Source organism: Aulonocara stuartgranti (assembly GCF_965226115.1).
Source record: "Aulonocara stuartgranti genome assembly, chromosome: 1".
Classification (NCBI taxonomy): Eukaryota; Metazoa; Chordata; class Actinopteri; order Cichliformes; family Cichlidae; genus Aulonocara; species Aulonocara stuartgranti.
In genome coordinates this window covers 41,648,488-41,670,260 of record NC_138939.1, presented here as the reverse complement: position 1 = coordinate 41,670,260, position 21,773 = coordinate 41,648,488, and the positions used below count along the sequence as shown (strand labels likewise).

At 38.9% G+C, this 21,773-nt stretch overlaps 1 protein-coding gene across 5 annotated transcripts in view; it reads left to right on the top strand.

Annotated features, from left to right (window-relative positions):
* ano1a (anoctamin 1, calcium activated chloride channel a) overlaps positions 1-21,773 on the top strand; it is a 54,518-nt gene that overhangs the window by 2,568 nt on the left and 30,177 nt on the right. For 4 of the 5 annotated variants that reach the window (XM_082530725.1, XM_082530726.1, XM_082530724.1 and 1 more), the window contains exons 2-5: positions 2,904-3,052; positions 11,236-11,565; positions 20,332-20,430; positions 20,977-21,128. In XM_082530725.1, coding sequence (XP_082386851.1) covers positions 2,966-3,052; positions 11,236-11,565; positions 20,332-20,430; positions 20,977-21,128 — 668 coding nt within the window. In that variant the 5' untranslated portion in view covers positions 2,904-2,965. Of the gene's footprint in view, positions 1-1,884; positions 1,991-2,903; positions 3,053-11,235; positions 11,566-20,331; positions 20,431-20,976; positions 21,129-21,773 lie in introns of those variants that run through there. The other variant, XM_082530727.1, reaches the window with a different exon arrangement.

The window sequence follows — 21,773 nt, the reverse complement described above, 5'->3', positions numbered from 1 at the left end:
GCATGTCACAGCTTATTGGTAGGTTCAATTAGGTTGTGTGAAATCTGTGAACCAGAACAGACCGCATCAAAAAGTTTAATGTCAATCTCGAGGAGCACATTGTTTTCATCCTCACTGAATGAGATGTTCTCAAAAATGTAGATTTCAACACTGTTTTGTGCAGTAAATGAATGTAATGTAACAAATGTATTTCCACATATTAACATAAAAATATGCATTTAATTTTAACATTTTAATTATAGAAATTTCCAAAGAAAGCTGTTGATGTGAAGCTGCACGCGTGTGGTATACACTGCTCAGGAATTCCTGATGTAGCACACAATGACCAATCCACCATGCCATACAAGCAACACCAGTTTCACCTCTGGCATTTCAGGCTCCTGAGTATAAACAGGCAATATTTGTTCTCTTATGGTTACTGCACACATTACTCGAGGTGTGTCTGTGTGGGCAGGCCAGGTAAGGTCAAGGAAAGTTAAAAAAAAAAAAAAAAGTTAAATCCTTAATAAAACAAACAAATTTTGAACTAACTGGGTTTTGAAGTACGCGTGTTTTATACAGAATTGTAGAAAGGTGGTCATTTTGAAATGGCTCGGCATTCTGCCACTTATATCTTATTGTATCAGTATTAGTAAATTTTCGCTAATAGAAACTGACAAAGAGGGAAAACTCCCTAATACGTACGTCCATAGCAAAGAGTATGTCCTCGCTCTTTGCCGTAAATGGACACAACCTCTTAAGACACGAGGTTCTTTATATTTCTGTCAGAGAGAGTACTTCAGAATACTTTTAGATGAGGTACATCACTAGGGTTTTCAGTCATTTTCAGAGTTGTGCGTCCACATTGAAACGTCTGAAAATGCTCACGTTCCAGTCCTGCGCATGCGTGAAACCAAGAAGATTCGGCCTGCCTCATTTCTGTCTGCCGTTAATTTACTTTCCAGCTCGTTGAAACGTCGCGGCAAAATGTCAAGGAAAAGCACCGAGTTTTTTAAATGGACTCACAATGAGCTGGAGTTGTTGCTGCGAGTAACACAAAAGTACAAAGTTGCAAAAGCCAGTGAGAGTTAAAGAATTTGAAGAAAAGCTCTCAGGAGCGCGTGCAGACTGATGTTAATCTTTAATAGGGCTGTCAAACCTGAGAGCAAACAAAACAACTGCTGTATAATGCCCTCCGCTATCTTAGTTTGATTGGTCACATGACTGCATCATATGACTAACATGTGTCATCGTTTTGGAAAGTTTGCACTTTCGCTGTCCACACTGCGACGCGAAAGCACCGTTTTCAAAATGCTGCGTTTTCCATCAGTGAAAACGCAGCATGGACGGGAGGCCAAAACGGAGAGAAAAAGATGCGTTTCCAAATGAAAACGCATTATTGTGGACATAGCCATAAATAGTCTCTGGTTTCCGAAAACTTTGACTCCAGCTCCATGTTTAACACAGCACTGTGAGAGTGGCAACCCTCTTCTTGAATTTCAAGTTCTTTCTTCAAAAAGCCAAACATGGGGTGCATATATCTGTGATGTGCTCATAATAATGAAATAAAAATACATCATAGATTAAAAACATCGATCGAATTACCGGTGTTCTTTTGAAATGTATATAGATTTGTATAAGCACGTTGGTGGGCTACAGAGAGCCCTTTATGAACGTGGTAAAGAACTGAACACTAGTATATTCAACTGAATATTACTTATTGATCAACAGACTGCTCTGCATATCATATTTAAAAACATTATACATGTATTCATAATTACCATTGCTCATTAAAGAGAAAAACATATTTTTCTTATCATCTTTTTGTTCTAGTAGACTCAGAGAATTTATAAGAGACGGCTGGTGTGTAGAATACTGTTGAATAAATATTAAGAACCTTTTCTGGAATAGGCCTGGTATCGCTGTTTTGGATATCCAAAGACAGTGTCAGCATCACCCATGGGAGTGGCTGTTGCTCAGGAGGTAAAGCAAGTCATCTACTGATTGGAAGGTCAGTGGTTCGACCCTGGCTCCTCGAGGCTGTATGGCAAGATACTAACCCCAAGTTGCTCTCTGATGCATCTATCGGAGTGTAAATGTGTATGAATGTTAGCTAGGAAGCACTAAGAAATTTATAAGAAAGTGCTTGGGTGAATGTGGCATGTTGGATTGAGTGCTTTGAGTGCTCCGGGAGAGTAGAAAACCGCTATATTAGAATCAGTCCACTTACCATTAGATATCACCTAAATGGGGGATAAACAGAGGATATAACTCAGTGAGACGTGTCTGTCTGTAGGGGGGTTTCAGGGCTTTAGCTTTGATGAATCCTCAATACCAAATATTCGAAGATTGCACCTTACACTTAAGATTTTTTTTATTTTATAGCACAGTAACTTTCAAAGCTTTACACAATTGAGACAATTGATTCTAAATGCACTCCAGGATGCTTCGTTCCGTTATCAGGGATATAGCAAGGCAACCAAGCAGATGTCAGGGTCTGCTGATGAGCCACCATGACAGGTTGGATTATTTGAATGCTTCTCAGTGTAAATGATATGAGCAGTTTCTTGGGAAAGTGGTTTCATTTCAAAAGATGGTGTCAACACTGCTGATTATCACATTATGTTCATTTTCAACAGTTTTAGTGAAATATCAGAGAATAGAGGTCAAAATCAGCGGTGTGCAATACCACAACCTGCGGTGAGACAACAAAGGCAAGATTTCCTGAGACAGTTTGAAAAATCTACAAAATTCAGTAACTTGAATTAGTGGTACTAATAGAGCTGCGCCATTGTATTCTTATTGTTTACTGAGGCAGATTTAACAGGACTTTCTTTTTCAGGATTCATCAAAAGTGAAATGTTCAGCAGAAACATGATTTGTATTTTAAAAAGCTCTAAATGCATTTCTGATTTCCTCCTCAGATTCTAGCCCCCTATCATCTTGTGAGCACTCAAGCAGCCTGCAGCAGACGCATCCTACAATTATGAGTGCTGATTATGAGCCGGTCTGTAGTGAGGAGAAGAACCTGGACGTGGATTTTGTCACCAGGGCAAAGAACAATGAGTCTATAGTAGGTATCTGCTATAAAGGTTTCCACAGGTCTCAGAAATACATAGAAACTGTATGATGTGAAGGGGGTGGCTGCAGGAATGTGTTTGCAACTGCTATGCAATTGCAAATTTATAGCACCCTATCCCGTAAATGCAGGGAGGTGTAACACGCAGTGAGTGAAAAGAGGTAACTGAAGAAGAAATACTCAGTGCATCACGGGAATCCCCGGCAGCCTGGAGCTATTGCAGCATAACTAAGGGAGGATTCAGGGTCACCTGATCCAGTCCTAACTATATGCTGTAGTAAAAACGAAAGTTTGAAGCCTAATCTTACAAGGAGAGCTAGTGTCTGTCTCTCCACAGAAAGGGCCCTGAAAGCTGAAGGCTCTGCCTCCCATTGTACTTCTAAATATTCTAGGAACCAGGAGTGAAGCGCTCTCAGACTATGAGGTCTTTGAGATAAGATGGGACTTCTCCTTTCAGCAAGACAAGGCCAAATCACACACTCAGGTTGTCAGCAGCAAAAGCTTGAATTAACTGTACCAAAGACTGATTGGAGTCGTTTGGACGTAGATGTTTGACCTGATGCATCATTTGCAATAATAATAATAATGAAGGGATGACTGATGTTTGCAGTAAATTGATAAAGAAAAAAAATCAATTATCAAAAATTTCCAAAGAACAGAAAACAAATGAAATAGAAAAAAAACAAATAAAAAAATCAGATGAAACTAAAACGGAACAAGTAGACACAAGAACAAAAATTTAAAAAGGCCTGGAACTCAAATTTTAATGCAATCGTAGCATCCCAGGCTCGACAGTTACTAGAGTCAATATCTTTTTCTTAATTCATGTCCATGAAATCAGTCGAGCTTTTTTTTACTCCACCCAGTGTTACCAATTAATGCTACACAGACACTCTTCACAATAAAAGAGTCGAAAAATGTAGTCAGTATTATTATGCACTAAAATAAGATGCCTTGGAGCTTGATTATTATTTCTCACTGTCGAGTAGGGCTGCCACGATTAGTCGACTAGTCACGATTACGTCGACTATCAAAATCGTCGACGACTGATAGTCGACGCATCGTTTGAAGCTTTGCAAGATCCCAAAAGACGCAGGAATAAGTAGCAGGATTTAAGAGTGTAATAACGGACTGAAACAGAAGATGGCAGCACTGCATGTACAAGGATGCCAGCTGCCGTTAAACCCCGAAGAAGACGAAGTAGCTGTGTCCCAGAATTCATAGCGCAGCTCAGTTTCCAACAATGGGGGCAGCTAGTTAGTTTTAATATTACTCTTATTATTCTTTCTGGGTCACAAAATAAACGTTTAACATATTTTCAGGCGAGAATGTAGCTGTGCAAACCTCAAATATCTGCTCAGTTTATCAGGACACCACATATTTTCAAAAGCGCTCCGACGTTTTCGGAGACGTCTGTTACCCACTAGCTCGATAGCGAGCCGGGGGCTAGGCTAACTAGCGCCGTGAGAACACCGGACTCCCGGCAGATCGTTTCCAAACCCACCGCCGTCTTTCGCTACTCAGGTTAAACATGATATATAAGTCACTTAGATAACTTAAACATGTTATTGTTTGGCTTTTTTAGTATTTTATTTGTTCCTGAGTAAATCGGTTTGGCTGAGATTAAAGTTATAGTTTTTACACAGCTGAATAAACGTCAAGCAGACAGCTGATTATCAGAAGTGTGAGATGCTCGAGAATTTACTCCGGTGTCCTGTTATATTTTAGATAGCAAGGAGTTTATTAAACTTCACCGAAACAATCTGCAAATTTCATTAAAATTTAATAAACTATCATCTTGTCTTTATTGTTAGTTAGCACAGACCTTAAACACTTAAAGCTGTAAGCTAGTGATAGTTATATAAGAGCAGATGCTGCTGGTGCAATAAGCTGAACGTTTTACGTCCAATGGATGATGATCTGATTAGTCGACTAATCGCAAAAATAATCGGTGACTAGTCAACTATCAAAATAATTGTTTGTGGCAGCCCTATTGTCAAGATTCTCCTAGTTTTAAGTAGAGCTGGGCGATATAAGATTTTTTCATATCACGATATGTTTTTTTCATTTCAGGCGATAACGATATCTATCACGATATAAGCCAAATAACTATATTTGTAAGATTTAAATGTGCCGTTGCTCACAAGTAAAATGTGAAATAATCAGCAGCTTGTTTTTATTTAAATATTTATTTCCCATAATAAGTTCAACAGGGTAGATGTACTTAAGGAACATGAGACTTTTTCAGGTAAATAAAGGCAAATATTGCAAACTACACAAAAGGCAGCCGCTAAAGCGTTTAAGTTTCAAAATAGAACAAACGAAACAGACTAAATTGTCAATTCCACTTAGAAACAAAATATTAATTCTAAAAATAAATCTTAGTTTGTTTTACAGAAGAACAGACAAAACTGACTAACTTGTCAATATCAAATAAACTGAGAACTAAAAGGAAATTCTCAATCTCTCCTTGTTGTATAGCTGAGCTTTTCAAACAGTTTTAACAGTTACTTTAGTCTGACAAAAGCCGAATGACGAATTAGCGCTTCCAGTCAGAGACTGAGGCTACGTCCACACGTACACGGGTATTTTTGAAAACGGAGATTTTCCGTTTTCGTTTTAAAAAAGAATCCCGTCCACACATAAAGGCAGAAATGAAAGAAAACGCTGCTATGAACATGCCAAAGCAGCAGGTGGAGCTAGATTCCTAACCGTGCAGAAATGTTGGCCAATCAGAAGCCTCGGTGGGAAAAAGTAAACAAAGCTGGGGCATAGAAGCAGAACCGAGTCGTATGTGTGGACGGACAGTAACTGTGTGTATATGTAAGCATTTAAACACTGCAGAGAGTAGAATTAACAGTATTGTAGAAATTCATTTCACCGAAACAATAACGTGGCGCACAGTGTGACGCATGCTCCAGTTTATTGTATTTCCAGACTTGCTTTCGGCACAATTTACAGTGCACGCTACTCTGTTTTTTGTCAGACTTGAAATAGCCGAAATACCTTCACACTACGGAACTTCTATGGCTCTTCCGTTCGACAATCTCTCCGGCATTGGAACCATCATCTGTTTTCTCTTCGGTCACGCTCGGTTGATTTTTCTAGTCGGCACACTCATTTCCTCCATTACCCGGGCGGTACGGTCGCTGGCTGCTTCCCAAACAAATACACATGTGCGGCTTGGCACTTGTGCTGCACGTAACAAGTCACGTGACGTGATGCTGCGGCTGTGATTGGTTCGGCTCTGCGCTACGTAATTTGGATTGGCTGTTCTTTTTTTTTTTTTTTTTAAAGAGGACAAGATCGGCGAGGTCTATCGCGATAGTTTAATTTTTCTATCGAGAAAAAGTTATATCGCGATACATATCGTTATCGTTCTATCGCCCAGCTCTAGTTTTAAGTTGAATCCTGTACACGTATTCATAAAATACATCTAAAAGTATTCTAGAGTCAAATATGAAGCATCGGTCTGACAGCTAAAGCTTGCCTGAAATTGGGTCCTCTACTGTAAGGTAAAGACTCTACAATAATCTTGAGATCCCTCCTGAAGTGCTTCAGGTGACCTCAGTAGGTCACATGATAGGTGATGGTAACAACCCATGGCTAATGTGACGACTCGCACCACCTCTCCACACCTGTGACTATCCAGCTTTTGTTTTTAGAACTGAAGAAGCCTCTTGGCTGAGACATGAAATGTTTTCACAAACTTAGAGCAGCCAGTGATTACCTCAACGGTCTAAAGAAAACAGATGGCAACTGGGCTTCTTTAAGTCAACAGTAGGCTCGCAACATATGTTACATTTCAGATGACCAACAGCCAGTTATTGCTAACCTATATGCAGAAGAGTCTGTCAGTGTCTGTGTGCACAAGTCAGCAGAATAAAAAGGAAGGATTCAGCGTAATGCAGTGCTGTTTAACAGCTGCACTTCTATTCTCCTCTTCCACCTTTGAGTATGCTGAAGCCCTGGAGGAGAGGAGAACCACATTTCCTGGTGGCTTGGTGAGAAAAGAGATCCTTTTGGTCTGTGATGCATGGACTACTACATCCTCATGGGCCCTCAGAGAAGCAACCTCTGACCTATGCAGCTATGACTACTTCCTTTTAAGAGGGGGTGAACCAGAGTGTGTGTGCTTAATCAGCGCGTGTGTGTGTGTGCTCCTGTAATGCTTCCTATCGCAGACACACACACACGATTGCTGCACAGTGGAGTGGCTGCACACTCCACTGTGCTCAAAAAAAAAATGCTCACAAAAGCTAAATCATTGTGAGTTTTATGATTCATTGTTGACCTACAGTTATGAAGAGAATTCACATGTATTCACCTGGATTTTGACATTTGACTAATCTGTGTAACCTAGTTCTATTCTACACTGTTTTATCTAGTAATATGCAAAAGTCTTGAGCCACCACTCTCTTTATACGTTGATAGAAAAATTGGAAATAGATGCACAGATTTATCGAAAAATGTGAAAATATACATGTAAATATAGTATATAAGGCAACACAGATTTTAACAAGCTTGAATTAAAATCAGGTATGACTACATTTATTCTTCAACGCAGCCTGAACTCTGAGGCAGTTTTCTTCTGATCTCTTTAAGCAGTCTTTGGGAATAGGACAGCCGTCTTGAAGGACTTCTTTGGGTGTTTCTGCCTTTGGTTCTGTTCTCTGTCAGGCGGGTCCCAGACTTCGTCTTTTTTTTTTTTTTTTTTGCTGACCATATTTGATTTAATGGTGTGTTTGTGATCATTGTCTTGCTGAAAAATTAAAAGTTCTCAGACAGATTTTCATGAAATTGTATTTTTATTTATATAGTACCAAACCACAACAACAGTTAGCTCAGGGTGCTTTATATTGTAAGATTTAAGACTTTAAGTATGCTTGAATAATTTTCCAACAGGACTGTCTGTTATCTACTTTACCCTCCCTTCTCAGTACTCACCACATCTATCAGTCTCCATCTTTGTTTGCATTTCCTCCTCCTCCCCCCACAGTGCATGTGTTATCGTCACTATTCACTTTAGCTAAAGTTATTAAGTTAGCTAAAGAGTTGGGATGCTGTGTAAGGCATAAATAAAGCTAAAACACAAAGGTTTGGACACCGTTTTGCATGTTTCCCTACTGTAGTCTCTGCAAGCATACAGAGGGGGCACTCTGAGAGGGTCCAAGATGACAACTTTGGAATTCTACTAGAAACAGTCGATCATATTTGTTTGTCGAAACTGAATCCAGAGCAAACTACGCTAAATTAGCGTTTTTAGCTAGCAGCTACAATAAGCATAACAGTTACTGTACGGCTATCATTTGTTAACATGACGCTTGTTCTTATACATGTAATACATTTATTACCAACCTGAGAGTTTATCCGCTGGTCATTCGACATGACGAATGACTTCTGAAGTCTTAATTCAGCTCAAGACGCTGTAGATTCCCGTCAGTAACACTTTCGGTCCGCTAGTAAAACGTAGTTCTATTAATCTGCACTAATCACACTCTAACCGGATTTAAGTCCCAAAAAGCTGAACTGTAGAACTGAAACTGAATGGTGAGAAGTGAATCTGAAATTATTCGAGAGCTGAATTTTTAAAGGATAAAATGCAGTTTCAAAGCAAATGAATTCAATTTCAAAATATAAAATTCAATTTCAATTTAGTGATCGATTTAGTGATCATTTTCAAACCAATAAATTGAATTTCAAATTGGGCTAATTCAAATTCAGTTTTTAAAAACATTTATTCAAGTTACAATTCAGATTCGATCCGAGCAATTCAAATTCAAATTTAACTTATTCAACTTCAGTTTCTGATGGCACAGATTTCTGCCCATACATTTTTCTGTGCTTCCACACAATGACCTTTCTAAAACATAGTGACTTACAGAATTTAAAATGGGAGGCTATAACTATCAAAAGTTCCTTCCACCTCTCCTGTTCACTCCATTGTTGATTTCACTCTTCTCGAGTTAAAACAGAAGTGAAGGAACTAATTTCATTGTTATTTTTAGTGTTAGACACGCGCACACAAACTTACTGCTTTAGCCCTTTTTATCAAGTTTTTGACTGGATGTCCTTACCGGGCAAAGTTATTCCAGGGTCCTTCATTGAGAACATATTAAATCAGGAATAAAATGCTTCTAATTGGTGGATTCAAATGGAGTTCTCTCTGGTCTGTCTCTGCTGGACTGCATTACATCAAAATTCAAATTTTAATGTGGCCGTGGCATAAAGACAATCACAGGGAAGAAGCACCATTCAAAATTTCTCCTCAACTTGCTGCTGTGTCTGCTTAATGCGCCTTATAATCTGGTGTGTCTTATGGCCCAAAAAATACAGTATCTTCTACCTTCATTTACTTCATTTATGTCCAAAGTCCAACTTTTTGTGCGATGGTTAGCATCTTCCTCTGCCTTTTGGGTGCTACTGCAGGTGCCTTCCCATATGGAAAAGAAATAGTAAAAACTTACATGATTTACTCATGAAAGTGGCCACTTTCTCATTACTTTCATATATTTAGTAAGTATCCAAAACATACAAGTTTCATTTATATAATTTTTCAAGGGATATTATATCTGTTTTTACTCTTGTATGCTTTTCATACAAGTTTCACACAAGACAGATACAAGCTTTATAAGATTTATAAATATCTTTTCCATATGGGTTTGACGGTGCAAAACGTTTCGTCGACATTGTTGTTTGTTGGGGAGAAAACGTACAAACATAAAGTACAGCATTTCAGAGTCACACTGCTAGCGATCGAAGATTTATGTCAATTCAACAAGCTGAATGCATTCTGTACGGCACGGCACAATACTGATCGACAATGGTCTCCAGCCAATCAGGATGCAGAACACAATGCGCTGTTTAAAGAAAAAGAAAAGCGTGCAAAATTGCACAAACAAATCTGCAAAACAACGAGGCCGCGAAAGGTGAACCGCGTTACAGCGAAGTTTGGAGTCTTTAGTGAATAACTCCATGACTCTACAGGAAGTTGGCGACCTCTGTGCACTATGCGCCTCCGCTCTGTGATTTTACTTGGCCTACTATTTTGTGACTGAGTTGATGTCGTTCCTAATTGCTTACACTTTGTTATAATACCATTAACAGTTGACTGTGTAAAGTTTTGTAGCGAGGAAACTCCATGACTAGACTTGCTGCACAAGTGGCATTCTGTCACTGTACCAAGCTGGAATTAACGGAGTACCAGCTGAGTGACCCATTCATTCACAAATGTTTGTAGATGCAGTCTGCATGCATGGTGAACACCTAAATTCAATTTGGGTGGAAGATGTTATAAATAAATTAGGGTGGCTCAACACTTTTGTAGAATACTATAGTTATTGTTAATATGAAGCATTTTAAAAGGTTAATTTGGTCTGTCCATTCAGGATATCCAGGTGCTTTTTGCAGCATAATTGAAGCTGCATTGTATCAGTTTTATATTACCGTATATTGAGATAGTGTCAGAAAAACAAATGTGCAGATGCCATCCATTCTTGAAACCAAATGAATTATTTCAGTGACATTGCCTTTGACAAAGAATCATCTGTTGTGTGCTACATGTAAAAAAGCTTAACTTCACACAAGGCCTCTTCAAAGCTCATGTAGCTCGTGTGTAAACATGACTCCCAACAGCTACCTGTACTGTTTAGTATATCAACATTGGTCCTGTTTAAATAATAATATCAGTGAGGTTTTCAACATTGAAGGTTAAAACTGCTCAATGTGCCTGACTTGCATTAAAAATACAGAAGAGAAGAAAAATCATATCAAGAATGTCGTATATTTTTCCTCTGATTTTATTGCATACATAATCAGTGACGATCAATGATACTCCCTGTAAGTGTAAAGTAGTTTAAACAAGACTTTGCATTTAATCATCAGTTGTTATTATTCTCTGGTTCCCTTCCACAGTGGGCGATTTGTCTTCCTCCCCTCAGCCAGTTACAGCTCTATGGCCCTTCCTGTTCTGCTGCAGGTTTCCTGTTAAAAGGGAGGTTTTCTCTCCCACTGTCACTAAACCACTTGCTCAAGGGAGGAAGGGGGGTGTAATTGTTGGGGATTTTTTTTGTATTATTTTAGGGGCTTCACCTTACAGTATAAAATGCTTTGGTCCTATATAATGCTATATAAATACAATTTAATGGAAATGTTTTGAATCTCTGTCTTGCTTCCAGCCAATGAAGGATCTATGCTCAGACAAAGTGCTTGGCCTGTACTTCTCTGATGGGAAGCGACGTGTGGACTATGTTCTGACTTACCATATCCAAAAGTCTGGCAGCACACGAAGACAGTCATCGAAGTTTGGGGATAACAGCTTCATACGACGACTTCGGCGCAGCCTGAGCAAGAGAAGCAGCCGAGCTCCGCTACAACCAAAAGAAGACCCAGAGGTTGCCGCACAGGAGCATCAGACTGACTATCATGAGGATGACAAGCGCTTTAAACGGGATGAGTTTGAGGAAAACCTCCAGAAGACAGGGCTAGAACTGGAAAAGGATGAAGGGGTGAGAAGGGAGAGGGCTGGGGTGAGGGAAATTGTTTGATTAGGGTAATGTAATGATGACATTTTGATTTTAACATAATCCTGTTCGTTTTTGCTCAGGTTTATCCCTGCTCTCAGTTAATAACAGGACTGATTTGCTAGCAAAAAGTCCTCTAAGCCGGTGGTCCCCAACCCACCACGGACTGGTTCATGTCCGACAGTATTTTCACAGACTGGCCTTTAAGGTGTCAGAGACAAATACAACAAAATAAAACCAGTACCGGTAACAAAAGAGAAGATTTATTCATAACACGTGGGAAAAGACCCAGGGAAACCGAGTTAACAATAAAAACCCTGAAAACCATAAATTTCACACCCGAGCCTCAACTTTCGCGGCCCGGTACTAAACGACTCATGGACCGATAGCGGTCCGTGGCTCGGGGGTTGGGGACCACTGCACTAAGCAGTATGTGCTGATTCTTGATCATCAGCTAATGGTGATGTTTCATTTCTTTTGCACTTCAGAAAACTATTAATCCCTAAGGAAATTCATACATGTGGTCAGCTGCTCCCGCACTCAATAAAAGGCAACAGTCACTCTATAATGAGTTGATCCAATAACGAATACAAAATATATTCATTAACAATAATTCAAAATAAGAACACACTTCCTCCTGAGGGTCCAAGTTCACCAACAATTGAGCCTTTTTGATTATTTTATTTAGTCTGTGAATGTTCTTTTTGAAACAGCACCCCCAGCACCACATAGAGAAGCATACTGGGAACCATCGACTGTTAAACTCACTCCAGCAGATGTTAAGATACAAGCCTCCATAGGGAGGTCCTTCCTGTAGAGAAGGTTGGTGTTAGGGGTGGGTTTTGATTATCGGTTTATCGATTAAAATCGATTCTGGCTTGGATAAGGTGATATCAATCGATTACAATCCTGAAATGATTTTTAATATAAATGTATTTTAGCCAAAATGCCAGAATCTCAGGTTAAACCTCACAAAATTTCAACAACCGCTAAGACAGTAATGAGAGCAGGAACACGGATTCTGCACAGAGACGTAAACACAAAGCGCCGACCCGCCGACAGATCAGAATCAGTGAGATGCAACTTTCTCACGGTCGGGGCTGAAAGCCGACAGCTCGCTGATTCTGATGTTTCGGCGGGTCGGCGCTTTGTGTTCACGCCCTTTTTGCGCTGATTCTAAAGCTGTTAGTTTGATCTCTCTCCAAACAACATTGACTGAACCAGCAGCAAAAGAAGATCCAAACTGGGCTTCACATAAACATCGTTATGGATTCAGTCTGACTTTTATTGTTTTGCTTCCACCAGGATAAAACCACACTTCATGCACAGCTCTCTCTCTCTCTCTCTCGCGCTCGCTCTCTCTCGCTCGCTCTCTCTCTCGCTCTCTCTCTCGCTCTCTCTCTCTCTCTCGCTCGCTCTCTCTCTTCAAGAACAGTTTCCTGTCTAAAAATCTGTTTTCTGCATTATTCGCTTGCTTGTTACACACAAGTCTACCGTTGTTTACAGGCTGTTGGCCGCTGTTTTTTCCCTTTTACTTACTTCCAAAAAGAAAGCCTCATTTCTGCTGTTCAATACTGAACAAATTTAAACTTTAAAATTATGCAAAATTGCAAAACGCTGTGTCTCTAATAAAACCTGTAACTTTGCTCTGCTTCACGTCAGCAGCATCAGGTAACGTTCATATGTTGATTAATGGTTTTCTTTTGTTTTTGATCTACTGCAGAATGTTTTTATAAAATCCCAGGCCAGGAAATCACCTTCATGTTTTTCTGTGTTTTATGCTCAGACATCGGCTCTGATGCTCACACCTTTGACAAAGTCCCACAAGTGTCAGCTTTCTTTTTATAGATATAAAATTATCTGAATTATAATATTTCTGACTGTCTGAGGCAAAAATTCCCCGATTCGAATTGAATCGAATTGTGGATCGAATCGATTCGGGACCTTGTGAATTGGAATTGAATCGATTCTATCAGTGATGATACCCAGCCCTAGTTGGTGTTTGGCTCACAGTCCAGTTTATTGTCTAGTAGGAACCCCAGATATTTAGAACGCGAGTATCCCTACAGATGAAGACACTCCAAATTGTCATTCCTGTGGCGTTCAAGAAGACGAGGACTTTGTTTTTGAAGCCCTTCAGTCTCAGATGCCATCTGATGGTTATGGGGCTGCAGCTACAGTAACTGCCTTAATCTGAGTCGAGGATTGTCCAGTGTCTTGGCGGACAGCCAATTGGATCCTCCGGCTCAGGTCAGGTGACATTTTCCACTTGACTTTTTCGTTCCATAACCCTCAGGATCATTTAAGAAATTCCAAATGACTGTCTTCCTGCAACCCACCATCCCAACAGTGATGGCGTGTTGCAAGAGACCCTGCTTGTGCAGCTGAACAACGTTCAAGAGGGGAAAGTTTCTTTACCTGACAGAAAATGACAGTGAATCCAGATTTTTTTTTGCACAGATTTACAGATTTGGCCTTTTAAAGGCATGAGGTCCTAAACTGTAAAACAGCAAAATATTTCAAAATAAATATTTTTCAAGGTAAAAGAGTGCAAATGCATTTATAAAAATAAAAGGAAGAAAGAAAGAAGGAAGGAAAATGAAAGGAAAATAAAATTAAAAAGATGTTTTTTCTACTGGGTTACACAGTCTCTCCTGCATTAAGTCCAGATGGGTGGGTGTTTGATGCTACAAAGCTGACTCGGAGCTGTAAAATCCTCCATGAGTATGGTAGGGAACAGATTGCATTATTTAATTGTAGTAATAATATAGCTTCATAGTGATTACACGACATCAGACTACTTGTTCTCATTGCTTAATAATGCAGAATAATCATATAGAAATAAAAAAAAAATCTGAAGTTGTGCGCTAATTGAGCATGTTGCCTGCCTGCAGCACTAAAGGACTCTGCGAGAGACGTCTGTCTCGCCCCAGCAGCACCTTCCCCGTCCTCCTCAACATAAGCTCATCATATTCTGTGATATGATTTACTCTGACGTGTTTGATGAGGTCAGTGGTGTTGCCACAACACCTCACTGTCTTGACACATGTATCGCAAACCGCGTCTGGGCTGTTTGCGGAGGTAAAATACGTCCACACAGGACTCCGTTTACGCTCAGCCATTGTTGTGAGTGCGCACGCCAGGGGCTGGACACATTTACACAACTGTGTTTTGCATATGACTATGAAAGGCGGAAGAGGAAGTAGTTCCTTCCAATTTAGATGATCCAAATGATATAGTTTCTTTCCACTGCGTTCCTTTTAATGGGGAAAAACTACAAAATTACCCCAGAGTACTAAAATATCGATATTTTAATATGAGAATCAATTCTAGAACATAAATAACTGGTATCTGAAGAATCGATATTTCAATATCGATCCGCACACCACTAGTCAACACACAAACAAAGACACAAAAATAATTGGTTGATGTTTACATTTTCTAAAGTATCAGCAGTGATTTAATAACTTTATGACCTCTGCGAAAATAATTTCCACATCATTTACTGTATATAATACAGCATTCAGGGCCTTTGTATCTTATCTTCTGTACCTTTACCACACGTTTGACTAGCTTTAGGTACTGTACAAATTCTACTGATTGAAATATACTGGACATTCAATGCTAAGATTCAGCATACCGTGTTTGGGGCTGGGATTGGATAAATTCATAAAACATCCAACTTTTATGTATTAATTTTCAAATTGCATTAATAAAGACAGGCATCATGTAAAAAATAAAACTGCACATTATCCTCGATCATCATTTATCTGCAGAATGAATGTGTGCACTCACGTATTCAAATAAATTAACTTAAATAGTGCCATCTCCAGTCTTAGCAGACACGAGAGAACTGACAGCTATCCGGTCGTTCAGTCTGACGTCACTAGCCGTGTCTGGGCCTAAACTCCGCTGCAGGTCCATACATCAAACGATCACTGTGGCATTACTGAGAGTTGAAAAACTGTCTAAAGTCTTTCATCTTTAATAAAATGATCAGCGTTCTGCTCTACCAGGTGTAACAATTGAGTTTAACATCCAGGCATCCATGAAAACGGAATTTATGACATTTAACGGAGTTAGAAGTTAGCAGGAAGTTAGCTCGCTAGCTTCTATCTAAATACAATATAGCATGTCCTGACTGCGGGGTTTTGGAAACAAATTAAAACGTACAGCTCAGCTATCACTTCCAGCATAAATGAAGACAGAAAACTAAACAGCATGACGTTTGTAGGGTTACTGAAGTTTGGCTAGCTGGTATATAATGATGTGCTACGTGACCGCTAGCGACACAGCTATGTTAGCATAATATAAACACGCTAACTTTTTTTCCACTCGATAAAAGTTAACGTGAGTGTTCTCGGTGGTCAGGAACAAATGTAATCGCATGGCAGGATGCTGTAAAAGGACCAAACTTTCAGCCAGGAGAACAACTGAGATAATCCATCCACAGTGTTGGGGAGTAACGGAATACATGTACCGCCGTTACGTATTTAAAATACAAAATATGAGTAACTGTATTCCGTTACAGTTACCGTTTAAAAAGGTGGTATTCAGAATACAGTTACTTTGTTGAAATAAATGGATTACACTGCGGTACTTTCCTGTTTCATTTTGTCGCGGGTCAGGACTGTTTGGGTTTTGTTTGACAGCTGTGTTCTGTTGTTCCAGGCGGCAGCGTTACGGTTGCCATGGTTACAGGGCGACGCTCTCTCTCTCTCTCTCTGCGACTGTGTTTCCTGGGTGAGAGAGCGCCTTTTCGTTGTTGTTGTGCTAAGCTAACAGGCAGAATGCTACAAGCATAGCTCTAAAGAATGTAGCATCATGGGCAGTGTAGTCCGTGTTGCAGGGAGAATGGGCTGCCATACACATTATGGGTCTGTGAGCGCGAGGAGGGAGAAAAAGGGGAGTGGAAGCATGTAAATATAATAATAACCACTGCAGCCAAGAAGAGAGCCTGACGAGCCCAGTTGTAAGTAAGCTATTAAGACTCGACTGTACACCGTGTTCGTGTTTTCCTCCGAAAACAATAAGTTCCGTTGGAGCAGCCTTTCAACGCCTCTCTCTCTCTTTCGCAAGAAAAGTTGACCCACACAACAAAGTAAAGCTAGTTTTCGGCTATGAGCCGACAGGGACCCCGCCATATTAGTCAGAGGTCCCTTTACTACGGTTCGGAGTCGCGGACCTTCAGTAACAGTAATAAATCACACAGCAATAGTACATTCACGTTGTTGTAAAAAGCATGATAATATATTAAGTAATCCAAAGTATTCAGAATACGTTACTGTCATTGAGTAACGTAACGTAATACGTTACAGAATACATTTTGGGGCATGTATTCTGTATTCTGTAATGGAATACATTTTAAAAGTAACCTTCCCAACACTGTCCATCCACAATACGAGGTTAGTCATTCATATACTGCTGCATGGGCTGGGCTGTAGTTACATCCTAAGGTTTTAAAAACTGAGCTTAAATAAATGATTAGCGGTAATAAAAGCCGAGGGAGGTCAACAGTGATCACTGACTGTTTTAGGAGCTTTTTGAGATTAAATAGAAGAAAATACATAACATTAAACATGTTAACAACACAAAAGCCATATTAAACGCAGACTACTTTAGGCCCGGAAGCAGGATTCGTCATGTCATCACTTAATGACCGGATTATTTTAATCACCATGTCTCAGTTCTTTTAACTCTTTTAATGTAACTGGGCTCAGTGTTGGTTCAAGCCTTTATTCGTGGAAAGCCCATTAGCTTACAAAAACGGCTTGTACTAAAATATGAATACGTAATATTTGTGATGCTAACTAACATTAGTCATGTTAGCACCTTGACTTCAACAAGCGCACAGTTCTCATTTCACTGCAAAGACGCTTCATTCTTCATATATCCGTGTTGGACAGAGTCTAAATGCCGAAGCTGAAAGACCTTTGCACAAGCACACACACTTCTTAGCTTCGCTGTGCAAAACTATGTGCACAAACAGGAGTGTAAAAAAGGCAGGCAACAAGCCTGTCTGTCTAATCAATCAGAGACCACCTTACATCACACTGTGTGGCTAATTTGCATTGCTCCGGGATTTCTGAAATGAGATCCAGTCTTTAAGTGATAACGTGATGAATTCTGCTTCCGGGCCCAAACTACTCTGTGTTTAATGAGCCTTTTATGTTTTTTTACATGTTTTAATGCTTTGTATCTTGTTCTATTTAATCTCAACAAGTTCCTAAAAACAGTCAGTGATCACTGTCGGCCTCTCTCTGGTTTTATTACTGCTAATCATTTTAAAGCTCAGTTTTTAAAACCTTATGACGTAACTACAGCCCAGCCCATGCAGCACTATATTAATAACTAACCTCGTACTGTGGATGGATTATCTCAGTTGTTCTCCCGATTGAAGTTTGGCCCATTTACAGCATCCTGCCCGAACCTTCGGGAACCCTCACGTTAACTTTTATTGAGTGGAAAAAAGTTATTGTTCATTCACCAGCTTCACTGTTTATATTATGCTAACATAGCTGTGTTGCTAGCAATCACGTAGCGACACAGCTATGTTAGCCAAACTTCAGTAACCCTACCTATGTCACAGCCGTTTAGTTCTCTGTCTGCATTTATGTTGGAAGTGATAGTAGAGCTGTACGTCTTAATTTGTTTCAGAAATCTCTCTGTCAGAACACGGTATATCATGTTTACGTGGAAACTAGCGAGCTAACTTCCTGCTGACTTCTAACTCCGTTAAATTTCATAAATTCGGTTTTCATGGATGCCTGGATGTTAAACTTAATTGTTACACCTGGTAAAGCAGCAACGCTGATCATTTTGTTACAGATGAAAGAATTTAAACTGTTTTTAACTCTCAGTGATGCCGCAGTGATCATGTGACTTGGGGACCTGCAGCTGAGTTTGGGCCCAGGCACGGCTAATGGCGTCAGACTTAAAGACCGGATAGCTAATCCAATAGTTATTAGTTAAAAAGTTAATTCACAGATTTGCTAATATAATAGCAAGTCTGTGAGCTAACAGGAAAGGGAAAAGGAAAGGCATTTTCAAATGAGGAGTGGAATCACCATTTTTAATGTGATAGTTGGAGAAGATCATATTTTTATAACTCTTTTTGAACAGTTTTATGTTTGGACGTTGCTTTAATTCCATATTCAGACTGTTCCACAGTTTCACTCCATGAACAGAAACACAAAACCTTTTTCTTGTAGTACGTACCTTCCCTGTTTTGAAGTTACAAAAACCCCTTAAATTATAACTTCTTTCAAAAAAACATACTCTGAATATTACCTGGCAGTTCTTTATTTTTTGCTTTGAATAGAATTTGTGCTGTCTGGAATTTTACTAGATCGACTGCAAAATAGTGAGTTTGTATGTTCCCTGTAACCTGCAATGTGGATGATTCGAATTGCTTTTTTTTGAAGAGTAAAAAGTGAATGTAATGTGGTTTTATAGTTATTGCCCCAGACCTCTGCACAATAGTTTAAGTATGGTGAAACCAGTGAACAGTATAGAATATGAAGTGATGTTCTGTCGAATATCAAGTATTTATTAATGGACTAATAATTCATTTTGAAATATTGATTTATAAATAGTGTTTTTATTTTTAATTAAATTGCTAAGTAATAAATTACTAATGTTTCAGTACATAAAATAATTAATAATGAATTTACAAATACATATCTGATTGCATAATTCATTATTCAAGCACAGAATCTCGATATGTGTGACTCTTGTGGTCCTCCATGCTCCCTGTGTTACTCCGGGTACACCAGCTTCCTCCCACAGCTAAAAGACATGCACTTAACTGGTGAATCCAAATATCCCCTAAGTGTGAGTCCAAATGGTTGTCTGTCTCTGGGTGGGAGCCCTGCGACAGACTGGCGACCTGTCCAGGGTGTACCCCGCCTCTTGCTGTATGGTAGCTGGCTCCAGCCCCCTGCGATCCTGATAAGGATAGGCTCTGGATAAGAGCCTCTCAAAGTTATTTATTAATTTTGTTTTTGTTTTTTTAAAAACAAAATCACAAAGGTGTTCTTTTGTGATTTTGCTTCCATCCATTTTTGTAAAATTGTGTCATTAGAGGACATAGCATACATTTTCACTGCTATGCAGGTAATACTCTGCTTTATCTGTTCATAAAGCCATATACCACACCAGTTAGTTAAAACGTGGAAAATTCCTTAAAGACATAAATGAACAGTTTTATAGGGGTATGGGCTATCATGATAATGATCAAAATCAAAGCGTCCTCTGAACACTCTGTTTCCTGACTTTTGTAGCTGATGAAAAAAATATTTAAAAAAAAAATACTCCAGGATGCTTCACCTCAGTCTGTGTAAATGGTTTGTGAATTTTGTTGAGATGCTAGGCTTAGATCTTGATGCCTAAAGGTCAAACTGGCTCAAAATTGCATAGGGGTATTTGCATCCTTTTATAATTGCTTATATCTGTACTTGTTATTCTTCACTGTGCATAAGTAATGGTATATATAAAAGTGATTTTAACTCTGCCCTTATGGATATAACGAATTAAGTTTTACTTTAAATGATGAAAAAGGCTCTCTGCAGAAACACATAAGCATGTTTTTAACTTGATTCCTGCTAAGAAAACAGTAGAATGTGTATATATTATGTTTGTGCACTTTGCAATTTAGGATGTGCTCTTTTTTTGGAATTAATCCGTTAGAATTTTTAATGATGTTTTTTTTTTTTTTTTTTTTTTAATATCCAAACCTCTGTTGTATTTCAGAGTACTATCCCTGGAGTTGGCTTCTTAAAGATCCATGCTCCTTGGAATGTTTTGTGTCGAGAGGCTGAATTCATGAAACTCAAAATGCCAACAAAGAAGGTACTCCACCAATTATTTCCCATTTCTAAAATATGAACTCAGTGTTGCTGCTGTGCTTTGACTTCAGAAGTGTTCAGATGCTGTCCTGTAGCACAATCCTTTGCACAAAATACAAAATATCAGCTGACTCAGTCCAAAAATATCATATCATATCATACAGTCCCCTATTTGTATTAGTTTGTGCTTTTCTTAAAGTGTTTTGAAAGTATCTCCAATAATGTAGTCCAGTTTATGATCGCTGTAGTACCCAAGTAAATTATTTTTAAATTTATTGACCATCAGCCTGTTTTTAATAAACTGACAGCAAAATGTATGTGAAAGAACACAGCAACAGAAAGAACTACAGCTCTCTACACCTCAACCTTTCAAGGCTCTTGAAGTGAATGGCTGGTAAACACAAAATGAAAAAGTATATATTACATTTTAGCTCTTGGAATGAAATCATTATTCAATCAAATTGCTACTTTTGGGTAGTTTTTGGATTGTTTGGTTTTGGGTTTTTTTATTTTCTTTTCTTTTCTTTTATTATTTGGATCTCCTCTGCAGGTTTATGAAGTGAAACAAGGCAGTAGTGTGGTGGAGAAGATCAGGATGTTCATTCACAAAGTTACAGCTCCTCTCCACCCTAAAGTCGATACCAGCCGAGCACAGTGTCAGAAACCCCTCTCTCACCCCTTCTCCAGAGAAAAACAGCACCTGTAAGTAAAATATCTGATTATAATTATAAAGACAATTGCAAAATAGTATATCTCAAACTTAGGCTTTTACACATGTTCTTAGGCATACACTATAGAACCCGTGTGTGTTGTCTCTGAGTTGTCCAGTTTGTTGACAACCACAAATTTGTAGCTTGTTACTAATTTCCAATTTCAACTCCAAAAGTTGATTCTGTTCATCTGGACGTTTTCAGTGGGAGAAACATTTCGTCACTCATCCAGGTGACTTCTTCAGTACATACTTCTTATAAACAGTACAGTAAATGTCCTGTTTATAAGATTGGGGAAACCTGCAGTCAGCTGAGACTGAAGAAGTCACTTTTTACTTTTAACTGCATTTTATGCTTTGGTCTTAAACTACAGGGAGTGCAGAATTATTAGGCAAGTTGTATCTTTGAGGAATAATTTTATTATTGAACAACAACCATGTTCTCAATGAACCCAAAAAACTCATTAATATCAAAGCTGAATGTTTTTGGAAGTAGTTTTTAGTTTGTTTTTAGTTTTAGCTATTTTAGGGGGATATCTGTGTGTGCAGGTGACTATTACTGTGCATAATTATTAGGCAACTTAACAAAAAACAAATATATACCCATTTCAATTATTTATTTTTACCAGTGAAACCAA